The sequence below is a fragment of the Syngnathoides biaculeatus genome, chromosome 5 (assembly GCF_019802595.1).
Source record: "Syngnathoides biaculeatus isolate LvHL_M chromosome 5, ASM1980259v1, whole genome shotgun sequence".
NCBI lineage: Eukaryota > Metazoa > Chordata > Actinopteri > Syngnathiformes > Syngnathidae > Syngnathoides > Syngnathoides biaculeatus.
Window position 1 is genome coordinate 13119218 of NC_084644.1, and position 23847 is coordinate 13143064.

The 23847-nt window shown below is 40.8% G+C and overlaps 1 protein-coding gene across 5 annotated transcripts in view; it reads left to right on the top strand.

The window, feature by feature from the left end:
• kcnj14 (potassium inwardly rectifying channel subfamily J member 14) overlaps positions 1-19540 on the top strand; it is a 35805-nt gene extending 16265 nt beyond the window's left edge. The window contains exons 1-6 of one of the 5 annotated variants that reach the window (XM_061821079.1): positions 7952-8040; positions 8701-8895; positions 13482-13560; positions 14008-16795; positions 18862-19179; positions 19289-19540. In XM_061821079.1, the coding sequence (XP_061677063.1) occupies positions 15773-16795; positions 18862-19179; positions 19289-19513 (1566 nt within the window). In that variant the 5' untranslated portion in view covers positions 7952-8040; positions 8701-8895; positions 13482-13560; positions 14008-15772 and the 3' untranslated portion in view covers positions 19514-19540. Of the gene's footprint in view, positions 1-7951; positions 8041-8505; positions 8896-13083; positions 13123-13481; positions 13561-14007; positions 16796-17157; positions 17238-18861; positions 19180-19288 lie in introns of those variants that run through there. The other 4 variants (XM_061821080.1, XM_061821083.1, XM_061821082.1 and 1 more) reach the window with 4 other exon arrangements.
• The last annotated feature ends 4307 nt before the right edge of the window (positions 19541-23847 follow it).

Sequence of the window (23847 nt, forward strand, 5' to 3'; positions counted from 1 at the left end):
GAAAGACTCTCGCCGGAGTCTGCGGAAAAGGTAGACTTACATCCAATCCAAGCGAGTTTTCGTATCACCGCTGTCATTTTACAGCTAATGTATGTACAGTACTTAAACGCTGACCCAAGCTTGAGTTCAAACACACTCGCACGAAGGATTGATATGAGATATGATATTTAATTTATGGAAGAAATTACCTTTTTAAGTCCGATGTCATTATACTCTGTAACATGTGATTGAAGGGTTTGGAATCGTGGGCAAAGCATGTGAGCCAGCCCAAAAACACATAAATGCGTATTTGATTTTTTTTCTTTGTTTCATACATTACGGCCCTCTGACAACTGCATAAAAACTGAAATGGAAAGGAAAAAGGTTTAAAAGTTAGCTCTAATAAGAGGCTTGACTTGTCACCGGATAAACGGGCCTTTCTGGAGTTCTCAAGCGTAGCTCACAGTTGCATGTTATCCGCCCAGTTGTTTTTGGCCCAGCACAGACAGAGCCCACCGCCGTGCTTTGCCAACTCCAAGAGGCCAGATGATTTAGTTGTGACGAGCCAGTAAAATGTGCGTGCGAAGTGAGCTCCTCGTAGGTTGGCTACTTCTTACATGTGCGGGCATGAGCAAGATGGACAGACACAGGCAGTAAAGCGTAGAGGGGATGGGTGGAAGGTGGGGGGGTGGACATACCTATCCCCACAGGGTGTGAGGAATTTGAAAAAAATACCTGCCACCCGCATGACAAAACTGGGGGGGGGCATTGAGATATGAGACGCCAGGGATTCCATCATGCATGCTGACGCAGATGGATATAGCTTATTGAAGTGAAATATAGACAATAAACTAATAAAGGCGCTCCCCTTGGTTTCATACTGACTAAAATGTGAGAAATTAACATAGGGTCTGCTGGGTTTTCCCTTAAAAATATTTCATAAAGCATATATATATATATATATATATATATATATATATAAGGGGCAGTGGATCAGCTGGAGAGTGTTGGCCTCACAGTTTGTGTGGGTTTTCTCCGGGGCACTTTGGTTTCCTCCCACATCCCAAAAACATGCAACTTTAATTGGACACTCTAAATTGGCCAAAGGTGTGATTGTGAGTGCAGCTGTTTGTCTTGATGTGCCCTGTGATTGACTAGCAACCAGTTCAGGGTGTACCCCGCTTCCTGCCCATTGACAGCTGCGATAGGCTCCAGCACTCCCTGGGACCTTTGTGAAGATAAGCGGCTAAGAAAATGAATAGATGGATGGATAAATTCAGGGACGTGGGAGTCAGCACCTTGTGAATGAATGTGAAAGGAAGTATTGTTGAAGTGATTAATCTCAACTGAGAAGATTTTGTATGTTGGAGAGGAGTATTTTTGTAAATCAGAAGATCTCTAAGAAGAAGAATGTTAGAAAACAAGTTTGAAAGTATATTAAAGTGTTTTGTCATTGTAGTTTCTTGTAAATTTACAGTTGAAACTATTAACATGAACAATTATTAACATTTTAAGTGGTTGTCGATTACTCTTTTTTTTTTAAAAAGTTTTTTTTAATCTATTCATGCCAGGGTCTCTCTCAGGGGAGGGGGGTGTTAATAGATATTTCTTATTAATCATGTGGTGTCCCTCTCAGCTCAAGTTTGACTCCCCAAATATAGTTATGTGCCCTGTAAAGGGTTACTTTGAGAACTACTGTTTTTTTTTTACCAGGGCTAGCAACCTATATCCTACCAACTACATGTAGTCCATAAGGACATTTCAGGGTTGTAATATATAATAATGCTCTTTTGTTCAATTGTTGCATCTTACTTTGTATAAGTACTTTAGAAAAACTCAAATGCCCCATGACAAGAAATCTGAATTCCATCTCTGCTTTACAGTTGTATTAACATAGCATAGAAACATAAAAGCAGCACAAAATGAAAATGCTTGACCGACGCACTATTTGTCACGGCACATCCATCTCAGCCCACCCCGACACATTATATAATTGCATTTACCTGAGCTATGGGTTTGTTCTGGTGCTTTGACCCAGTCTCCATGCATTTTCGCGTGTTAATTATTATGCATCACTCTTAAATGTGAAAAATTATAGTGTGGTTATACGTTCACTTCACACTTGCTACTGCAGAAGGTGAAGTACAATTCTCAAGCCCACAAGTGCACTTCAGTATGAATCAAATGGAGGAATTCTTCATTACATTTACTGTATGTGTAAATTTCTTTATACACACACACACACACACACACACACACACACACACATATATATATATATATATTATATATATATATATATATATATATATATATATATATACATTTTTTAAGGCAGTGCAGTTTATCTGGTATGTTTACTATTTAGTTCACCTATAACATCCATTTTTTGCAACCTGAATGATGATATAGTATAATATACATTATATTATTTGGTCTGTTGTTGAGTTTGTAGCCGTGTAATTATACAGTCAATGTTGATATATTCAGCACATCAGGTTTTCGGTTAAAGCACTTAATTTATTTGTTTCTAAGTTATGCAAGTAAAAAGCAACATTGTAGTTACTCAACATTTTACTCAAAATTCCCTTATTTCCTCAAATATTTATTTCCTGTGCATGATATCATTATTGGGCATAATTTCTGAGTTTATTTCTTTACTTATTTATTTATTTGAACGGTCACAATGTCTATACAAAATTCCATTGTGCTTGATAAAACTGCATTTTTCTTTCAGTCTCTTACAAAGTTGAATCGAGGCAACTGGAGTCTTCTGGTTAAGTGAATTTGTTGTGCTTTTTCCTACATTATGAATTTTTTTTTTAGCAATTCTGCTATTAGCCAAACAAAATGGAACTCTCCAAATAGATGTCTCCTTTTTTCCAACTGGGCGGAAAAACAACAACAACATTCATCCAGGCATTATCTGTGCCGTGTATCCTCACAAGGGTCGCGGGAATGCTGGAACCTATCCTAGCTATCTTCGAACAGGAGGCGGGGTACATCCTGAACTGGTCGCCAGCTAATCGCAGGGCACATAGAAACAACTTCAATTTTATAGCAATTCTAAAAAATGTTTTTGTACAATAATGGCCTCCTTGCTGGTTGTTGCCACTCCCATTATGTATAATGTGAGGACTAATTTGGAATCTGATTGGTTAAAGAAACACTCCCATTATTAGTAGTTCAATTTCATTGGACAGCACTACTGATTGTGAAGTTCTTGGTAGATTTGATTGACATGGCAACAGATACATGGTCAAATCTGATTGGACAAAGTTCTTACATTCACATGTACTGAAAATAGTGCAGCCAGAGAGAAAATAAACAAGAGGGTAGACTGTTTAGTCATGGCACAAATATTAGAATATCGGTTGTAAATGTAGGTCAGTGCTTCTGATAGCATTTAGGCCTTTTTGCATATAATTCTAAAATATAGTACAGTATAGCGCTCCTATACAGACATTGTTCCATATGACAGTATTTCCAAGAGTATCTTGAGAAATCGTGAGAGCAATTGTTCCCTCAGATTTACTAGTGCCTCCGGGAGTCCACAAAATATCCAGCGTGTAAAAACAGAGCAGAGCCCGAGACCACACTCACGCCCCCTTAAAAAAACTCCCTTTATTTTTGAGTGTACCTTAGTGTATTTATGCAGCCCACCCAGATGAACGGGCTGTAATGTGTCCAACCAGCGGGGGGGTTCCAACAGGACGAACGCCCCCAACGCGTAAACATGAACGGCTCCCTAACATCTTCCTGGCTGTCCTTGCCTCGCGCGCTCATTTAATTAATTTGCTTGGGAATTTCTCTGCAAACGCTGACAAACGACCGTCCTCACTTGATTAAATGGGCGGACATTTTCTCGTGACAAACGGTCGTTGGATCAGACTGATTCACAACTCGTGATGAGTTATTGATCCCCTCGGGCTGTCCCGTTATGGTTGACCATCAAATTTTCCCAATCCTTTTCCGTTACTAAGTCAGGAGTGCATTGTCGCTGTCTTTCCTCCGAAACAATTTCATTAGTATTTACAATGTGAATTTCTGTATTTGACTGAATTTTCTTGTTAATAGCTACTGTAACATTTAGAAGTGATTTGTAATGTATGTTACTCATAGCCACTTTCATTGTATTTTCCTCTACTGTACGTGCCTCGACTTATTAGTTTCACTTGTTCCGTGACCACATTCAAAACTCACACTTGTATCTCAAATAAACATTTGCTATTGAAATGAATACAAATGACATTAATCGGATCTAGCATCAAAACATTTGAGGGTTTTTTGGGGGAAAAAAATAGCATTTCATATTATTGTACTTTATAAAACTATACAGTACAACTTAACTGAATTTAATGTAAAGAATTTTACAGTTTGTCCATCATGATAATTCAATAGACACTGTGCAGCAAGAGCAATTTGACAAGTGTACTGTACTACCCATTCATTATTTGGGTGTGTTGTTACATTGCATGATAGCTTAGCATTTCGTTCCTGTCCGTCTCTTGTCTTGTCCTCCGCCTGTCTTTCATGAACTGTGATGATAATGATACTTGACGGAAAGTGTCATTTATTGGCTGTCATGGAGGCAATGATTAGCGTCTTACTGTGCTGACAACGGAGCTGAGGCGGATGTTTGTTTCCGCAACTCTGCATCATATTTAGCTGCGTTAACTTTAGCTCGGAGGTCGCTGTGGCAGCACTAAGTTGCATGCAACAAGGTTTCCACTCCTGAACAGCAGAAGGTAGCGAGGTTGGGGTAAATTTGGGACAATTCGTTTTGGCTAGTGGCCCCTAGCATGTTGCTGGAAAACGCACGCGGGTCCAACAGTCCATTGTGACATGGCACATGACCAGAGAGAGCCAATCACAAGCCTTTACTTGAGAAGGAGGAAGCGATAAAGGGGAAAAAAAACGAGCTTTTGGAGTTATCAAATGTCACAAAAATTGTAATCATGGAAATCTATAATTACACATTTTTCCAGTATTATAATGCATTACAATTACATACATTTTTAATTAAATTACGTGAGCTCATGAGATATACAATAAACACCAGTAGTTCCTCCCCAACACGGCCTGTAATAACATGTACGTGAACCTGAAGCAGCCTCAGAACTTTTCACGTAGCTTTTAGCAATTTGATTTAATCAGTACCCAAGATGTAGCTCTCATTTTCAATCTCATTTTCAAAAAGGTTGGCGAGTACAAGCTCACTCCCTCTTGTGTAATATTGCTTAATTGTTGATTTGGGTTAGTTGAATCATTCAATGATGCCAAATAAAGATCAATAATCTGTTGATAAATAGTAATTAAGGAAAAGCATTATGCTAAAAGCTTCAGTGCAAATGTTTTTATCCAATTGTTTGATTAATTGAATTGGAATAACTGTTGGAACAATCAATCCTAAAATTATTCAGTAGTGAGAGGATTATTGCAGAGACAGTTTTGTTGTTGCGCATTCGAAAAGAAATACTTTAGTAAATGTGTTGTTAAATGGGCTTAGATTTTAAAAAAGGTTTAATAAAGGCCACTTTCACTTCGTTTGGATACATTTCATTGTAATTTGCTTTTTCTTTTTATTGCAGGTATAAAAATAAATTAAAATCAAAATTTATTTTTGAAATCTACAAATTTTAAGGCTGTATTGCCAACACTTCTAGTGATTTTTGTTAATTGCGTCGTCTGCATGTGTTGACGCTGCTTGTGTTCAAATGCAAGTTCTTTAAAGGTTAATTACAACCTTGACATTGATGCTGTATTGTGTGTTAAAACTAATCTGGCGGATGTTTCTCATCCAAAGTTCATGTTCATTCCTTCCATTTTCTGAGCCGCTTATCCTCACGAGGGTCGCGGAAGTGCTTTAGTTTCTCCCAGCTATCTTCAGACAGGAGGCAGGGTACACCCTGAACTGGTTGCCAGCCAATTGTAGTATATTAATACGCTACTGTATACACAACTTGTGTATCTCTTTGTTTTATGTTAAGTTTTAAATGGCTTATATCTCAAAAAACCCATGAATTGAGTCACTTGTAACTCAAATTGCCGTCATATTTTCTCAGTGTCAACAACAGTAAATGTAGAATGTAAGACAATCATCTGGGAATGAATAACTGGAATCCCGTTCACCGGTGCCAAAGGTTTTCGACTCTTTACAATACAAGGACAGTGGTTATATAAGTGATTATCGCCACAGTAAATTATGGCCCTGCTTTTTTCCAAATGGCCTTATCTTCTCTGATTTATGTTTTGGACCACTGGAACGGTGTAAATTGCATTGTTTTTTTTTTTTTTCAATACAGAAAGATGGTTTGCGATACGATATGAGTAAATAAAATTTTAAGCTTAGTGACGGAACAAATTAAACAAGTATGCCTGGTGCTACTGTTGAGGAGCAACTGGTTGTGTTGAGTGTGTGAAAAAATGTAAAAAGAGGCAAATTAAGAAGGTTGTAAAATAACTAACAGTTGGTATTAATTTTCACAAATCCACATGTTGCAAGCTACTTTTCCCCCAAGTTATGGCAATAAAAAGTTTCCATCAAGTCAACCATGTATTGTTTCAGGTCCGTGTAGGTTTAAAACACCCCGAGGTGTGAAGTTGTACGTCAAGGCTATCGACACAGCTGCTGATTTCAAATGGGGCTTGTAATCAGCTGCAAAAACCAGGTGTATAGTCTGCTGCTCCAATGGGCTAATTGTCTACTGGGGATCAAAAGTTGTTCTTCCACTGACATGAGGCTTCTTGCTCTGGGACAAAAATTGTTTGAACCTGCCCACTGGTGGCTCGACTAGGTTATTGCATCCAAAAATAATAATGGCGTCATCATGCATGCAGTGAATCACTGATGCAGACTGCCAACACAAAGGTCTCTTCCATGTCTATCCTTACAAATGCGGTCAAAACCTAAGTTTACGTCAGCGTTCCCATTGACTGCTGTGCATCAAATGGATCATTTTATAGCCACAGTATGGAAGTAACCCGTGTATGACTTGAACAGTGGAAATGTTGGCTCAGTGGCGAGCGCTTTAGCTTTGAGAACCGCCGGTGGTTTCATGCCTCATTAGCAGTCGTACGATACAAATGGAAAGTTCTTTCCTAAATGAACACATTTCTCATTGTTTTAGGTCACAGTGTTTTACACACCCAAATGAGGCTCATTAAACCACAAAGTAGACTTATTACGGAGCAACTTCTCAAGTCTGTTCAGGATTCTGGACATGTACAGGCTGATTGAAAAGTAATCTACTTTTGAATACTTCTAATTTATTTGTGGACTATTTTTTTTTTTATAATAAATGAAGATGAGAAGAACGTGCATGCATGGAGTTTTAAGTTTTTTCAGTTTCTCAAGCCACCTGGGAAGCGCATTAACTGATTTCACAAAGAACCCTTGTGGGATGGAAAGCAAAACTTCTCGTATTCACCCTTCAAGTTCATCCAAAGTCGTTGGTTTGGTAGAACGGACTTTCCACGTATCATGGAACATACAGTACACAATAAAATTGGGAAAAATACTACAGCATAGGAAGAAATCAGAAGTATTTTAAGTAGGGAACTACTTTTCAATCACCCTGTAGATAGATACTATAGTGAATTTCTTTCAGCTTATCCCGAGAGGGCTCACCACATATTTGTTTCCATCCATCTATTTTCTATACCACTTATCCCAGCTGTCATTGGACAAGCGGCGGGGTACACCCTGACCTGGTAGGCAGGCAATCGTAGCGTAAATAGAAACAAATAGCCCTTTGCTCTCGCTTAGAAATGTTTTTTAAAGTGTTAGTGCAGTGGTTCTCAAAAAATATCACACCAAGTACAACTTTAATGATTAAGATGAATATACAGTAGTGTACTAAGCTCAAGTGTTCACAATGAAACACTACACTTTAATATAGGGAGTTAAAAAAAAAACATGTGTTTAGTTATTAAGCATCGTTTGAATTTATGTTTTTCACCACTCTTGGGAGTTTGTATGGAAGACTTTTGGAAGCGCTGCCCTAAAAGCTACCAAGCATGGATGCATCCAGTCAGCGTGCAGTCAGCCTTATCCTTCTGGTAAATTTCACGTCATCATCGCCACCAGCATGCGCTCTTACGTGACTCCTCCCGCTGTGGCTACCAGCCTCTAAACCACACCCCCACTGTTTTCCACAGCTCAATCGCACACACACACGCACATTTACGTAATCTAAAATGATACTCTGCCGTGTGTCATATAATCTGCATTGATTGACTTTGTCATCCGCCACAATGAGTTGCATAAAACGCTTTACATTTTTCAAAACGTCGTGCGAGTGACGTACGGCGGCACGTGCTTGTTGCAAGCAGCTGTTTCGCTCCTTGAGCCGTCTGACGCTTATTTCCACATAGGACACATGTTGGCACCACTGCGACGTCTTGACTGAGATTAAATCAGATTAAGAACAAAATGCAAGCAGTTCTGCTCTGTTCTTCTCTGTCTCCCTCGCTCTGGCTCTCCCATACACATGTGCAGTCAGAACTGACAATTAAAATAATCTTTGCAGATATTAACATACTGAGGAAACATGGAAGAAGTTAAATTTGGCCCATTCACCAAATGCAACAAAAAGCAAACAATTCTTTCGTAGTATAAAAATATCTTGGAATGTTAAAATATGCACTTAACATGCAATAGTTTTTATAGTCTTATTACTGACTTCCTCTGCATACAAGATCATATACTATTTGAATTAGGAATGTGTGGCAAGGTCAGTGGCAGCGGCGCGTGCACTCGCCGGGGGCCAGAGCGCCTGGGAGCACGCACGCGAGTGCACGACGACAGCGGACGCGAGCACGCAGCTCAGGCGAGCTCCTGCAGATCATCACCTTTCTCCAAACACTTTCAAATTGGCCAAAAGTACCACAGGAGCTCGGGAAAGGAGACAATCGGTGAGTGAAAGTTCTTTGTCGCTTAAAACGTCGTCAAAATCTACATGAAATTGCACTATTGAGGCATTAGTGATGGTTACTGATACATTAAGATTGTTCATTGGTTAGTCAGCATGCTGTGACGAGAAAATATTTTTTAAATGTAAGGAGTAGGTTTATCCGCAGTTTACTGAAAACAGTACCAGACTGTTCACTTTGACCAACAAGGTTTTTCATTGTTTCATAGTGAAGTTGCTTGTAACATTGAGAAAAAATTAATTCAAGTCTCGTCACCATTTGTCACATTTGTATTCCACTCCTATTGTCCTTTTTTAGCTGGGCAATAAAAGTCGCCAGGTGCTCTTTTTTGAAAAATAATTATGAAAGGGATCTGTAAAGTCACTAAGTCTGGAACACTGAGTTTTCTTTTTTAACCCATTAAATTTTTTTGAATAAGGCAATTTTTTGCCTTATCGAGACAAGTCTTATAACAGGCCACAATCAAGGAAATACCACTTCTTTTTTGTTTATGGTTAAGTGATAACTTGAGGCAGCCATGCTGGGTAAGGAAGGGAAAGGGAAATAACTCCATGCTAACTTTGACCGATGAGTTATCCTCTCCTGATACCAAATTATGGCTTCAGATTAAAACACTTAATTATTTTGATATTCTGAAGGATATGTATAATGCGTGAAAATCATGATGTCCCAAAAAAGGGACGCTGCCCACGAATGGGTTCTCTCTGTTCGCAGTCTTTGCACGTATGCAAAGATGGGCATTCAATGACTAGTACAGTGAAAATATATTTTTTCTTCAACAAGAAAATTCAGCGATAAACTTGAATCAGTTGAAAAATCAATTAATCTTCTAGCTCTACTGTAAGAGTATATTTGATTTTTGAAGTTTCACTTTACCCCCTGATGTAATAAAATGAGCAGTGCTGATTGTATCTTGTCATGTTCCAAATATTTTTCTTAACTGGAGGCCTGCAATATTCTGAGCTCTCACTCAGATTAACATTTGATCATCGTCACACGATGACCTCGGTCTTTGCACGCGCCCCACGGAAGAAAGAAGCGGAGGAGTTTCAATTAGACGGAATGAGATTGGCTGCCAAGAGAATGACACACATATGCTTGTTGTCGCCCATGAAATTAGGATGTGTGTGCATGTAGTGTTTAGCGCTCACATTGTTTCACCCAATAAAACATTCCTTCTCCTCTATCACAAAATGTTGCTGGGGAATGGAACAGCAGTTGCACTTGCTGTTATCGATCAAACTGGCGTAGAACAAAGTGACACTAAATTGTCAGAATGAGATATTTGTTTTAAAGTTTATATCTTCATGAATATTATGTTATCCAGATATCCTTTGTAAAGTTATTTCAAATTCTACGCAAGGGCTACAAAGCAAGCAGCCCTGAGTAAAGAGAGCTATGTCATGACAGTGTTCTCATCTGTGTCCTGGTTTCTAACTACCACCAATCAATAGCAAAGTATCGACGTGCACATATTTGTACCGTGGTGGGTGGGTTTGGTTTGACGTTGTTACATTGGGAGAACATTATTGATGCGGGTACACCTACTAAAAGCATGAAACTTAATACAAGGTGGAAAAAAGAGTGCCAGAAACAGAAAAAAATGCTGTAAACGTAATCACAGAATGAATGTAGCATATTCAGTAGCTCACTACAATTTTATCAATCCCCTGCATCTGTAATAAATCCATCAAAATAATGACAGCTCATCGGGGGGATTTGAAGGCACAAGAAGAAGTCAAGGAGATCATTTATAGTAAGAGAGGAGGCTTACTGGCATTGAAAATTATTACACTGATATGGCATAAAGCTACACAGAGACAATGAAGAATAATTGCTATGGGGAATACTTGCTGGCATATCCCGATTTTCGTGCAAGCGCAAGATTCACTGCAAGTTTTTGCCAATTTGGCAGCCCATTATGCGGCAAACTCGGTGTTATAGCACACACAGGATGTGTTTGAGTGGTGTGACAATTTGGTGGCGAAAAGTCAAGTCAAGTCTAAATTTACACCTGCTTAGACCATGTCTGCATAGTGGCACGAGGTCTGCCGCTGGTCTAACACGATTTTGGTGAATTTGATCAGGGCACAGGCAGTCAGATATTGATAACACTAACCCCAACCCTAAGTCACCAGCAGTTATTACCAGGTCATTCTGCATTTAAAAAGACCATAAAGTGGCTTTCTAACATGGACTTAGTATAAAACGGCCAGTTTCATTTGGAAAAAAAAAATACCTTGGTTTTAAGAATCACTGATTGTGTAGTGGTACACATCCCTGCCATTGGTGCGGGCAGCGTGGGATCAATTCCCACTCAGTGATGGTGTTGATATCTCCAGCGTTCCTGCAACCCTTCTGAGGATAAGCGGCTTGGATAATGACATGACACCTTGGTTTTGACATACGAATGTCCTAAAGGGCCCCTCTGACAGCTATTTCACTTTACGTCTGTTTACAGGTACAAAGCTGGGTATTTTTGTATCCGCTAACCATAAGACCCCCCCCCTCCCCCCCATCGCTCTGATCAGTTGCCTCTGTGTAGTAGACCCATACAGAGCACAAGTTTATGTGCACGCAATACAAAATAAACACCCTCAAGAAGTCAATATTTTTCCTAAATGCTTTGACGCTAATTTTTACTGCTCAAACTATAAAACAACACAGAATAGGCTGAGAAAGGGATTTAGATAGTAAAATACCATTTATTTACAGATGTACAACTAAGAAATACACCGTGAGCAACACTAATCCACCACACAGCTCAACTTGAACATCAGTGTGTCTTTTATTTGATGGCGTTCGTAATTCACTTCATGAACTGCATAATATTTTTTCTCAATCAAACACACTTTCTACAACATTACTGCAACGTGTTCATAGTTTATCCTCATTCATATACAGTACATACTCAGTTTGAGTGTCAGGCGTTTAAACCTATTTGAGGTCCAAGATGGCATTTCTCTCCCTCATAATTGACATGCCCAGCTAAGATTCACCCCCTAATCTTTGTTTTCTACTCAAAAGCTACTGTATGGTGATGTCAAATCCAAAGCAATATAATACTGGCATCTACAGGGATCTGCTTGTCATTACAGCGGTTTGAAAACCTGAATTTCTCAGAAAATACACTTCCACACCTATCCATCCATCCATTTTCTTTCCTGCTTATCCTCACGAGGGTCGCAGGGAGTGCTGGACCTTATCTCAGCAGTCAACGGGCAGGAGGCGGGGTACACCTTGAACTGGTTGCCAGCCAATTGCAGGGCACATCGAGACAAACAGCTGCACTCACAATCTAACCTAGGGGCAATTTAGAGTGTCCAATTAATGTTGGACGTTTTTGGGATGTGGGCAGAAACCCACAAAGGGACGGGGAGAACATGAAAAGCCTCCACAGGTGGGTCCGGGATTGAATCTGGGACCGCAGAACTGTGAGGCCAACGGTTTCCAGCTGATCCACCGTGCCGCCTTTTCCACACCTCCCTGTTGTAATATATACTTGACGAATACAGTCGGTGGCAGTAAACAGTTGGATTCCAGTTGACGACATAAATGCCCATGGCAGTGAACGAGTAATTAAGGACTTGCATGCAAGGATACAGTTTAAAAGCAATCTGAGGGCTGGTCCAAAAAGTGTTTGTCTATTTCTCATTAGGCAAGGTCATACAGTATGTACACATGACCAGGTATTTATTTGCCTCATGCAACTGACACCATCCCAGCCACAGAAATCTTACTTTGTCTCAAAGCAAAGTGATAATCCAATATCCAGACAAAGGTTTGCTTTTTTATCCCTTGCACTAAAACAACATACATTAAGAAACAACAATGAATTCTATTATAATGTACGACACCTTAACTGTTGAATTTCCCTTGTGGGATCCGTCAGTCTCGCTCACACTAGAAAGAAATGTTTGCTCTGGACTGTTGTCACACCTCTCAGCCTTCATCAGTCACTTATTAGAGTGCGAATTGATATTCGTTCAGTGGCGGGTGCCACGAGTGACCCCAGGACGTTCCTTCACGAGCCACTTTACCTCATTAAGATAAAGCAACACATGGCCGATTACAACAAACAACTCTTGCACTTCCATAATCACCTCCTCCAGCTCACTGTCATCGATCACCCGGCGACACTCTTGCGATTCGGTAATGGAAATAGCAGACCAGTGGCGGGCTCAAGTGCAGTGCGGTGCAGCCTTCAAGGTCAGAACTCTCTGATTTGAGTCTTTGGTAGAGAAACTGAGTTATAAGTAAGCCTCATTCATTTATGGCTGCACTACCCTTATAAAAAAAATTATAAAAAAGGTAGATAAGTAGAGGTAGGCCGCCTACTACACTTTGAGAATCACTGGTTTCGATCTGTGGCTTTCTATTCAAAGACCTCAAAAGAAAACCTGTTTTACATACTGAAATAAATTATTTTTCTTTATATACTGGAACCTCAAGATATGCATGATTGCATTGTACATATTCAGATATACACCTTTAATACACATCTGAGTAGTGTAAATGTAGTGTACAATGAATGATGATTTATTATTTTTTTTTTATTATTCTCCCAGGCTCACCGACAGTAACGGACATCTGTGGGATGTAGCGCTGACCATAAAAAAAACCCAACCTCAAATCTCTGCATTCATGGTAGGAGTCTGATCATCTGTTTTTTCAATGATCACGGACTATAAATATGTTGTGGAGTTGTTCAAGGAAAATCTATATTGCGGTCGCCCATCTCGGTAGTCTGCACTTTACAACCGTATTCTATCCAAATCGTGAGTCACATGTCCATTTGGATCTAAGTTTTACTGGAACTCGTGTGTTTTACCAAGCTAGAAAAGGTATGATGGAATGCAATGTTGCCAACTCTTCCCCTCGCTGCAGAGAGCCCGATTACAGCAAATGCCAAGCTCCTTTTTGCAAATTTCTTTCGATTTATATACCATACTGCAGCCGAGCTACTATTATTTTCTATCTACAAATTTTCTATTGACACCTACCTTCAAATTGCTTTTTCTTCAACAGGATAATGCACTACGGGTTACTGTCAATAATCAACATTTTATGTTTCTTGTTTTTTTTTTTTTGAAGGTCTGGCATTGTGTAAGACGAGCGCATCCTTGAGTAAAGCAAGAGAAAAAAGGCGAGCTTCAACAACCCAGAAAAGGGGGAAAAATGCAAATCCAGCGTTCTTTTTTACTTTGATTTTTTTTGTTGTTGTTTTGTTTTGTCTGAAGCAACCGGGCACTCAATTCTTTTATTGAATATGTGTCAGAAGGGAAAGTCAACACACCGACGGAGATGAATCCATATGTCACCTCTCATTTCAGGAGGGATCTTTTTCCCCATTTTTATTTGTTGTAGAACGATGCAGGGAATACAGTACGTGGATGCACCTGTATATGTACAATAATATCAGTAGCTTCTATTAAGGTGTTCAATGTAAGTGTTTGGTTTCATCCAAAGGATTTCATAGTTTTTAAACTTATCAGGACTCGGGAGAGTGATGAGGAAATCACTAAACAAGGTAAATGCTAACTGTACATGTTTTAATTGTCAGATGTTTTAATAATTCCATGTGATTGATGCTTATTTTGAAGTGTTTCCTCATGTACTTAATTTTGCCAGAAATTCTGGTTTTCTGAGCTCAGACTGAACTTCTCAAAGCCACTGACATTTTCTCTGTCACCTGCCCTAAGACACAAAACTCTAACACCATCTTCTTGACTTGACCCCAGAAAACCTGAAGAAGATATCTCAGGTGACCTGTGGACTTACCTTTTTGCATTGCATAAATCTTCCAACGAACATGATTCATGTAGATATTCAAGTACAAAGTAATGAGTTGCTGTTGTTTTTTTCCCCCCTTTTGTATCTGATCAGGCTTCTCGCCATTGACGCTGAGGTTTAATTGAGGTATGTCTAGTTGGGTATCGACACGTTACATGTGATTTCTTGTAATAATCTTCAGTGAATTCACGATGGCAGTCGGGCAGATATCGAGACATTTGAAGACAAAATGGGAAGTTGTTAAAGCTGTAACATGATTGCTAAAGAAGAGATGGCTATCCAACTTCTTTTACTTGGCCCCTTTATGTGACATTGATCTTGACTTCTATAAATAGCTGCCAGTCTTGACAGAACTTAAATGAGCTGAAATTGATTTGTTTGTTGATTTTGTAACATGAGTTGAGTATGTAATGTCTTCAATGTGCTGTTTTTTTTTTTCTTTTGGCATAGCAATACCAAGGGATTATGAATCTGAAGAACTTTCTCGTAAGAACCAGCATGTTTTTTTGGAATTTCTTTTCATTTGCATGTTATCATATCTCCCCCAGTATTTGTCTATTTCCAGAGTTTGCACCGATGTCCAACATGTTCGGATGTATGCATAGCCGCTGTCAAATGCTGCCTAAGATTCCCTTCCGGTTTATTTCTTTAAACTGAGCAATTCCTGCATGTTTTTTCATGCCTGTCGAGGTCAGCCTTTCCTTTCCTCGCACATCAGTCCTTACCTCCAGAATTACGCCGAGTTACCATTACTGTCATTGTTTTGAAGTTTACTTCAATTTCTGGACACGGTTCTTTCAAGAGCACACCTAAGGTTGTACTTTATGAAACCGGTTTTGCCGTGTGATTTGACCATGAAAGGACTTTTCTTGCAAACAACATGGAAAGGACACCCGCAGCATGCAACTGACCCATGACTTTGAAGGGAATTCTCCTATTACCGTTGGACACTATGGATTGTGATTATTTTTTTATTTTAGGATGCACTAAAGACTGACACCATTGTTACTCTATCGCACGACTTGATTGTGTCACGTTGTACAAAAGTGATACTTGAGAGAGCCTGATGGGCGCAGCACGTGTGAAACGGCGCTTCAGTGCTGTGGTGGATGGGCCAGTAGAGGAGGAGGAGGTCATGAGGCTGGCACAGAGTGCAGCAGACACAGCTAAGGCAGGAGGTAGCCCAACTGGTTCCGGAACCCCGAGCAGCCCCTCCCCGACCCACGCCGTCAATGGCATCGCCCTACCTCTCCACAGCGATGCACGGAGGCAGAGTAGCACAGGAGAGTCAGCGGGAGGAGAAGGCGGGGAGAGAATGGGGGCAATGTGCTCAGACCTGAGGAGGGGAAGAGGATGTAGTGAAGGAGGAAGAGGGGAAGGCCGGTCCACCTCAGACCGGGATTCCCTTTCTTCCCTCTCCACTACGCACCGCTGGCGCACCAAGCGTGCAGGCCGCCGGCCCCGAAGGCGCTTTGTGGGCAAGGACGGACGCTGCAACGTTACCTTTGTCAACATGAGCGAAAGGGGCCAGCGGTATCTCAGTGACCTCTTCACCACCTGCGTAGACATCCGTTGGCGCTGGATGCTGGTCATCTTCATGCTCTCCTTTCTTCTGTCCTGGCTGCTCTTTGGATTTGTCTTCTGGCTCATTGCTTCTGCTCACGGGGACCTCTCCATTCGCCTCCTCCCCATCACTGGCCCCTCAAGCGACAGGGAGGAGGCGGGGACGGCGGGGGCGGCGGCGGAGGAGCCGTGCTTCCTCCAAGTGAACAGCTTCATGGCAGCCTTTCTCTTCTCCTTGGAGACGCAGACGTCCATCGGTTACGGATTCCGAAGCGTGACCGAACAATGTCCCCTGGCGGTGGCGGCGGTCGTTTTGCAGTGCATCGTGGGCTGCATTATTGACGCCTTCATCATCGGGGCCGTCATGGCTAAGATCGCCAAGCCCAAGAAGCGCAACGAAACTCTGGTCTTCTCGGAAACAGCCGTAGTGGCCCTCAGGGACGGAAAACTCTGCATGATGTGGAGAGTTGGAAACTTGCGGAAAAGTCACCTGGTGGAGGCGCATGTCCGAGCACAGGTGTTAAAGGTAAGTGAGAGGAGAGCAATAGTGACTGAACAGTGAAGCGCTGCTGTTTACTGGGGAGTGGGACAGTGCCCTGCTCCAAAAACAATAATAATGACTCCCCCCCCCATAAAAAAAAACAAAAAACAAAAGGTGTGTCGATGCCACAAGAAGGCCACAGTGCAGTTTAAACTTCTTGGGTAGTTATTGGGTTGAGTTGACTTAAGAGAGAGGCCCATAAAACACAAACATCTAGCATGTATGCAAACATAAATCCATGTTACATAAAAAGAAAAATCTGTGAATTTCCTTTATTTTTCATTGAGAACCTATCCATTATTTTCTGAAAAACTTGGCTATTCTGTTTTGGGTTTTTTTTTGTCCAGACCAAATCAATAAAAGTATGGCTTTCCTGGAATCTTCTGACATCTGGAGGACAAGAAACTACAGTATGTTGAAGTGAGAAGTGAGTTGAAACACTTCATCTAGTGCTTTGTCACAATCTTGTGACATCTTTAGGCAATTCTAATCTTTCCCAGGGCCGCCTCACTCGAGGAGTTTTGCTGTTCACTGCAGGCCTTGGTCTCTTTCCACTGTAAACAGCATGTTACACTGAAATGTGAATTGGAAGGAAAATGAAGATAAATTCTGTACATGTATTTATCAACTGAAAGCATGGTGGGGTAGTGGTTAGTGTATCTGCCTTATCATCACTAGGTCCTGGTTATGAATTCTATCCTGTAGGTAGTTGACAGGTTATGAATGTGAATTGTCTTTTTTTTCCCTTACATGTCAGCTGGGATAAACTCCAGTTCATCCTCATCCAATGAGGTCAAAATATAGAAAATGGACAAATGGATGGATGTTTTATACATCGTCTACTGGAATGTTAATCATTGTTAGCTGTCTTCTATGGATAGATGATAAATCATTTTTAATACTGCTTAGGATACTCATTTACAACATGTAGCAAGACTCCCCACTTGTTTGATTCATCTAAGGGACTTGCTGCTGTTCTGGTTAGCAACTGTAAACCTGAGTGTAGCAGTTAATGCTAATTCTCTGAGTGGGGGCAACAGTGTATATTTGGTGAAATCATTACAGTTGCAACCCCTTTTTGGGTGTGGGGAATGGAATGTCAGTACACACACAACCAATTACAGGGATGGTCACTACTTTAGGATATAAGAAATTAGTATTTTATCAATTTGTCTCAATCAAATTATAAGTATGTATTGAGAAAAAAACAACCAAGGGTACTTCAGCAACCGACAGAAAAGTTCAGCACAGTTTCAATACATGACTTGGTGCCGTGAGTGATTGCAAGAGATAAATGTGAGGAACAAACAGAGTGCTGGGACCATCTGGCCTGTGGTCTGGAGTTAATGAGAGCTTGTTTGATTCCCCCTCTGGGGGTTAGAAAGATTTATCATGGATTAACTTGCCCACTATTCCTTCCCAATTGTCCTCTGTCAACTCTTTTTTTTTTTTTTTGTCTGTTTGACTCTTTAAGCATTTTTATATTCAAACCAAGCCACGGATTCCTTTTAAAACATTTAAACCTGACTTAACGCAATGTCAGAAGTGTTGTATGCCAGTGGGGGTCCCTCCGCAGAAACTGTGAAGCGAGTAAATGTCATCGCTCAAAGAGAAAAGGGCAGATGGGATTAGGTTTTGGAGGATCAAAGAAATACAATTGTAAATACTGTGAGTGGATATGATTTAGGAGCGAGAGTTCAGTGATGAGGCTTCACAGTATTTGATTATTGCAAATAATAGTGACATGATTGCAAATGTTGGCACAGTAGAAAAGTGGCTAGCATTTTCGCCTCAAAGGGGTTTGAATCCGGTCTTCCAGTGTGAACTTAGCATGTTGAACCTATGCTTGTGTGGATTTCTCCCGGGACTCCATATGCATACTAGTTTGACTAAGAGTCAAAAAGATGTCGTGTGTATAAAATTTGACACACCCCAGGAAAAAAAAAGATTGATTGCTGTTCAAATGTTTATCTTTAACTTCACCAGTTACTATTTTAATCCGTTTTTGATGTAATACCCTTTGTTTTCCTCTATTCCCACCTTCGCAACAGTCCCGGGTGACACCAGAAGGAGAGTTCCTCCCACTGGACAACTTGGACATCAATGTGGGTTTTGACACCGGCACCGACCGGATATTCTTAGTCTCGCCCGTCACAATCGTCCACGAGATCAACGACGAGTCGCCTTTCTTCGAGATGGACCGCAAGACCCTGGAAAACGACACGGAACTGGAAGTGGTGGTGATATTAGAGGGCATGGTAGAGGCCACAGCGATGACCACGCAATGCCGCAGCTCCTATCTGGCTACGGAAATCCAGTGGGGATATCGTTTTGAACCTGTGCTCTTTGAGAAGAACGACTTCTATGAGGTAAGGAAATGTAGTGCCCGATACTCAGCCAATGCCTGTCTAAGGTCCAGATAGACAAAAATAAATGGCCCACATCTCTAAGCCATGTTGTTTTTATTAATTTTTCCAGGTGGACTACTCATACTTCCACCGGACATACGAAATCCCAAACACACCTTTGTGCAGCGCTAAAGAGCTCGCAGAACTTAAATACTTCAAGAGCTCATGCTCATCATTCTGCTATGAGAACGAAGTCGCTCTGCAGCTCATTTCTCCTGAGGAAGCGCCTGACCCGGACCCCAAGTGCCCTGTCGCGTCAAACAGGACACTGTCAGACGACCTCCACTTCAGTTGAGAAACTGATTGGAAGGGAAGGCGAGAAAAAAGCTTTGGAACGGTTCTACACTGACCTTGTTGTGTGATTGGGCCTGGCAATCTTTCAAAATCATTGAAAACTTTATAGTCTGCTAAGTCCCAAACTGGCCCATCACTACCGCAGCACAACAACAGCACCTCACCGTGGCCGTGACGTGCAACTTCACTTCCAGTCGACCACCTCTTTGGAACTTGTAGGCAAGCAATGGTAGTGAATCTTCACAGGTACAGCGCAGGAATGTATCTCAGTATTATGCTGAATTATCATCGTTATTTATATGGTAAGTATGGACAGTGTACTGTGTATTTTGGGAAGGTTGTTTGTGGTTAGAAGATATCAATTACATGGAGAAAACTCGATGAACGAGCAGCCGTTTCGAGCTTTTCCATGTAATTACTGTTTTTTGATTTTGTTTTGTACAATATGCAGAAACGTGACATGATCGTGACATTTGCTTTGTTCTTCATTCTTTCAGCATAATGTACAGTGAAGCCCCGTTTATCTTAGAGTGTGTGTGTGTGTTGTGTGTGTGTGTGTGTGTGTGTGTGTGTGTGTGTGTTTGGGGGGGGTAAAAACGTTTACCACTTTCACATATGCATTAAACACATTTAAATGTACTAAAATGCAGGCATATGTATTAGAACACATTTTTAAAAAGTACTACACTTACCTCCTTCTCAATGTCGCCGTCTAGAAACGAGACTATCATATAACATCACTTTGAGGAAATGAGGACTCAACACACAAACCTTCGAGCTGGTTGTCACTTGTAGTTAGTTTTGAAACTGATTTGTAAAAGAGACTTAGACATTGTATATTTAAACGCCAAAATTTTGAACCAAACACTCTTAATTTTGTGTAAGCTTAGCCTGCTAGCTTATTGCTATCATATAATGTGAATCACCACGGATGGATTCTTGGAAAGTGGCATAGATGTGATGGTAACCCTTAAAATGTGACTGGATTATTGACTGACTAACATAAGCTAAGCAGCAACACGTACATACAATGCATACAACATTGTAATACATTAATACATATATTGGCTCTTCTTAATTTTGCTGCATGTTGTGCTGCTGTAGAATGCGATACTGCAGCAAAGGTGTACCAGTCTAAAATCAGACTTGCCTGTATATTGGAAAAACCCTTTAATTAAAAAAAAGAAAATTGGTTAAAAACCCACAATGTCACGGGGGTTCACTGTATATTTATCTTTTGTTCCTTGTGTATAAAAGCACAATTTTAGTTTTGGGTGGTGAGGGGTATTAACCCTGAAAGTGTCTTGGTTTGTACGGAGGCCTGAAGTATATTCTCCAATTTTGGAGAGGTTGTTAAGTGGACTTGTCCTGATATTTTGACTTGCTTAGAGCACCTTTGAACTGATGTACAAAACCAAATACTATGTGTAAACAAATACATCCACGTTAATCCATCCAACTTATTCATCACTACTTTTAGTTAAATGAAACTCCTCCACTCAGTTCAACATAGTTCCTAGGCATGAAGATGCTGCAAGATGGGGTCAAAGCAATACTTATATGCAGTGGTGCCTTGACATACGATCTTATTTGCTCAGTAACTACGCTCGTAACTCAAACACCCCGGATCACAAGTCTTCTCTCCACATTGAAATCAATTTAAATGGCATTCATTCAACTGAAAAGGAGAACAGTCCTTGTAATGTTTTATGATAAGAAAAAAATTACACTTTATAATCACATAAACAGTAATAACAAAATAAAATAACAGTACAGTGTAATGAATTTAACAGTTTGTGTTTTATGGTTAATTCATGTGCCGCTCCATCTGGTGTGCTGTCTTAAACTACCACAAGGGTGCAGTATAATCCAAACATGAGGATAACCATACGTGAATGAGTGGCCAGCACATCTGCCTCACAGTTTTAAGGCCCAGGGTTCAAATCAGGCCTCCGCTGTGCAGTGCTGATACCTGCATGAGTTTTCTCAGTGCACTCTGGTTTCCTTCGGCATTCCCAAAATATGGATGGTTGATCCAAAGACTAAATTGTCCATAGTTGTTGTTGCATGGTTGTTTGTTTCTATGTGCCCTGTGATCGGCTGGCGACCAGTTCAGGGTGTACCCCACCTCGTGCCCAGTCAGCTATCTCAAGGCACCACTGTATTGTACAGAAAATGGGTGGTTTTTAGTGAAGAAAAAAAATCTACATCAAAGTGTACTGTTTGAGGGGCAACACTGTATTTGTACTACAATAACTGTACTATCTTATTGAATTGTTATAAGTGTCACTTTTTGGGGTTTTACCTGTTAATTGCACAACCTCTGTTATTTTTCTTCTCACTTAAGGAATGCATGAGAGATTAACATGAAGGTCTTGCCTCTGTCCTAACGTGGCTGCGATTATGAAGGTTTTGTAACCTACGTGCTTGAATGTTGTCAATTGTTCTGTCTTCCCGTATACGTACATCCACCCTCAAGTTCTATTTATAGGCTGTGCGGTGGCCCAATTTTCACTATCATAAAATGTAACTCGAACTTAAGAGCACCATCACTTTAGCACTTTTTTCCCCCACAACATTGCAGAAAAATACTGTCCTTTTCTGTTTTTAAATCATGTCACCTCTTCCAGCATAACTTTATGTATTTGAATCAGGGGTGGGCAAAGTCTTTAGCTCAAGTGCTCCACTAGATTTTTTTCCGCGTGTCTGGAGTTTGCATGTTCTCTCCGTGCCTGCGTGAGTTTCCTTCGGGCACTCCGGTTTCCTCCCACATCCAAAAAATATGCAACATTAAGTGGACACTCTAAATTGCCCCTAGGTGTGATTGTGAGTGCGGCTGTTTGTCTCTATGTGCCCTGCGATTGGCTGGCAACCAGTTCAGGGTGCAGTTGGGTGAGGCTCCAGCACTCCCCGCAACTCGTGAGGATAAGTGGCAAAGAAAATGGATGGTTGAATGGATGTTTTAATGTTAAGGGCCAGATGGATGAATAAAGGAGAGCATAATTTGGCCACCCCTGATTCAGACTATTTTATTCCTAAAACTTGCATATTTGCTAATTTGTACTATATGTTGAAAATGTATTTTCATATTGCATTTAGAGATTTCTTGTGACATGCAGTAGTTCCAAATGAAAGTGACTGAGAAAAAAAATAAACCAAGTTTGAGTAGATGTCCCAAGTGACATATGAAATGGATTGATTGTACCTTGATTTATGTAGCTTAACGTGATAAAACGATATTCAACTACAGGTTTCTTACCTAGTTGTCTGTAACTAAAATTAAATTGCTCACTGTCTTTACTTGAGTCAAAATAAAGTCAGTCCTTTAAGCAAAAGTACAGACTCTGAAATGTACTTAAGTACAAAAGTGTTTTGAAAACACGTCTTCCAATGAAGTTGGGATGTGTAAAACGTGATTAAAGACAGAAGACAATTTCCTCATCCTCTTCTACCGATATTGAATTGAATGGACTACAGAAAAATGTTATATTTAATGTTAAAACTGATGAGTTTTTTCCCCCCCACATATCCATTTTCAGCGAGACAGGCTGGACTCTTTTACCTGTAGTCTTTCCATCCAGCCTCTTATAAACTATTTACGATATCCAACACGATTTATCCTCTTCACCCTAACTTCCACTGGATTCATACAGATTTTTTTCTTCAGGAAAAAAAAAAGATACAAATAAACATGTAGGGGAATACTTGCAACCAAAGTTTTTGTCATGATTTTAGTTCAAGTCCATTGTAGTCACTCATAATTTTGCCGGAGAAAAGTATCTTGGCGAGTATGTGCCTATTAAACGAAAATTCTGAAGTTTTGACACGGTGGGGAGTAGAAAGGACATATATCTGTGTTCAAAGTCAAAATTCGTCACAAAAGTAAATACTTGCGTCAGGTACAGATATCTGAATCCAGTAAAAATAACGACTACTCAGTTCTCATGGGGGTAAGTCACTACACCAAGTGATTCGACTTCAAGTCTGCACTGGGTGGCTGAGCTTACTCGCGTGTGCCCGGAGTCAGATCTCGCGCATTTGAATCCGCGTTCAGCGGTCACTAAACCGATCCCGGATCAGTGTCGCCTTCTCCGCAGCGGCGTCGTTGCAAACAAAGGGCGCGCAAATCTCCGTACTGTTGCGCGAGGCTGACGCACAGGCACCTGCTGCGGCTCTCCGACTGGCCGCCTCGCACGTCGACTCGCGCTTTAGCACCGCCCCGCGCCTGTCATCATTGGTCAGCGGCGTCACGGCTTTGACGCCATTCGTCACCGCTTCCGTGTCGTGCCAGTCAAGGGGCGGACGGCTGTTGCCGAGCCTTTAGGGTGGGTTCGC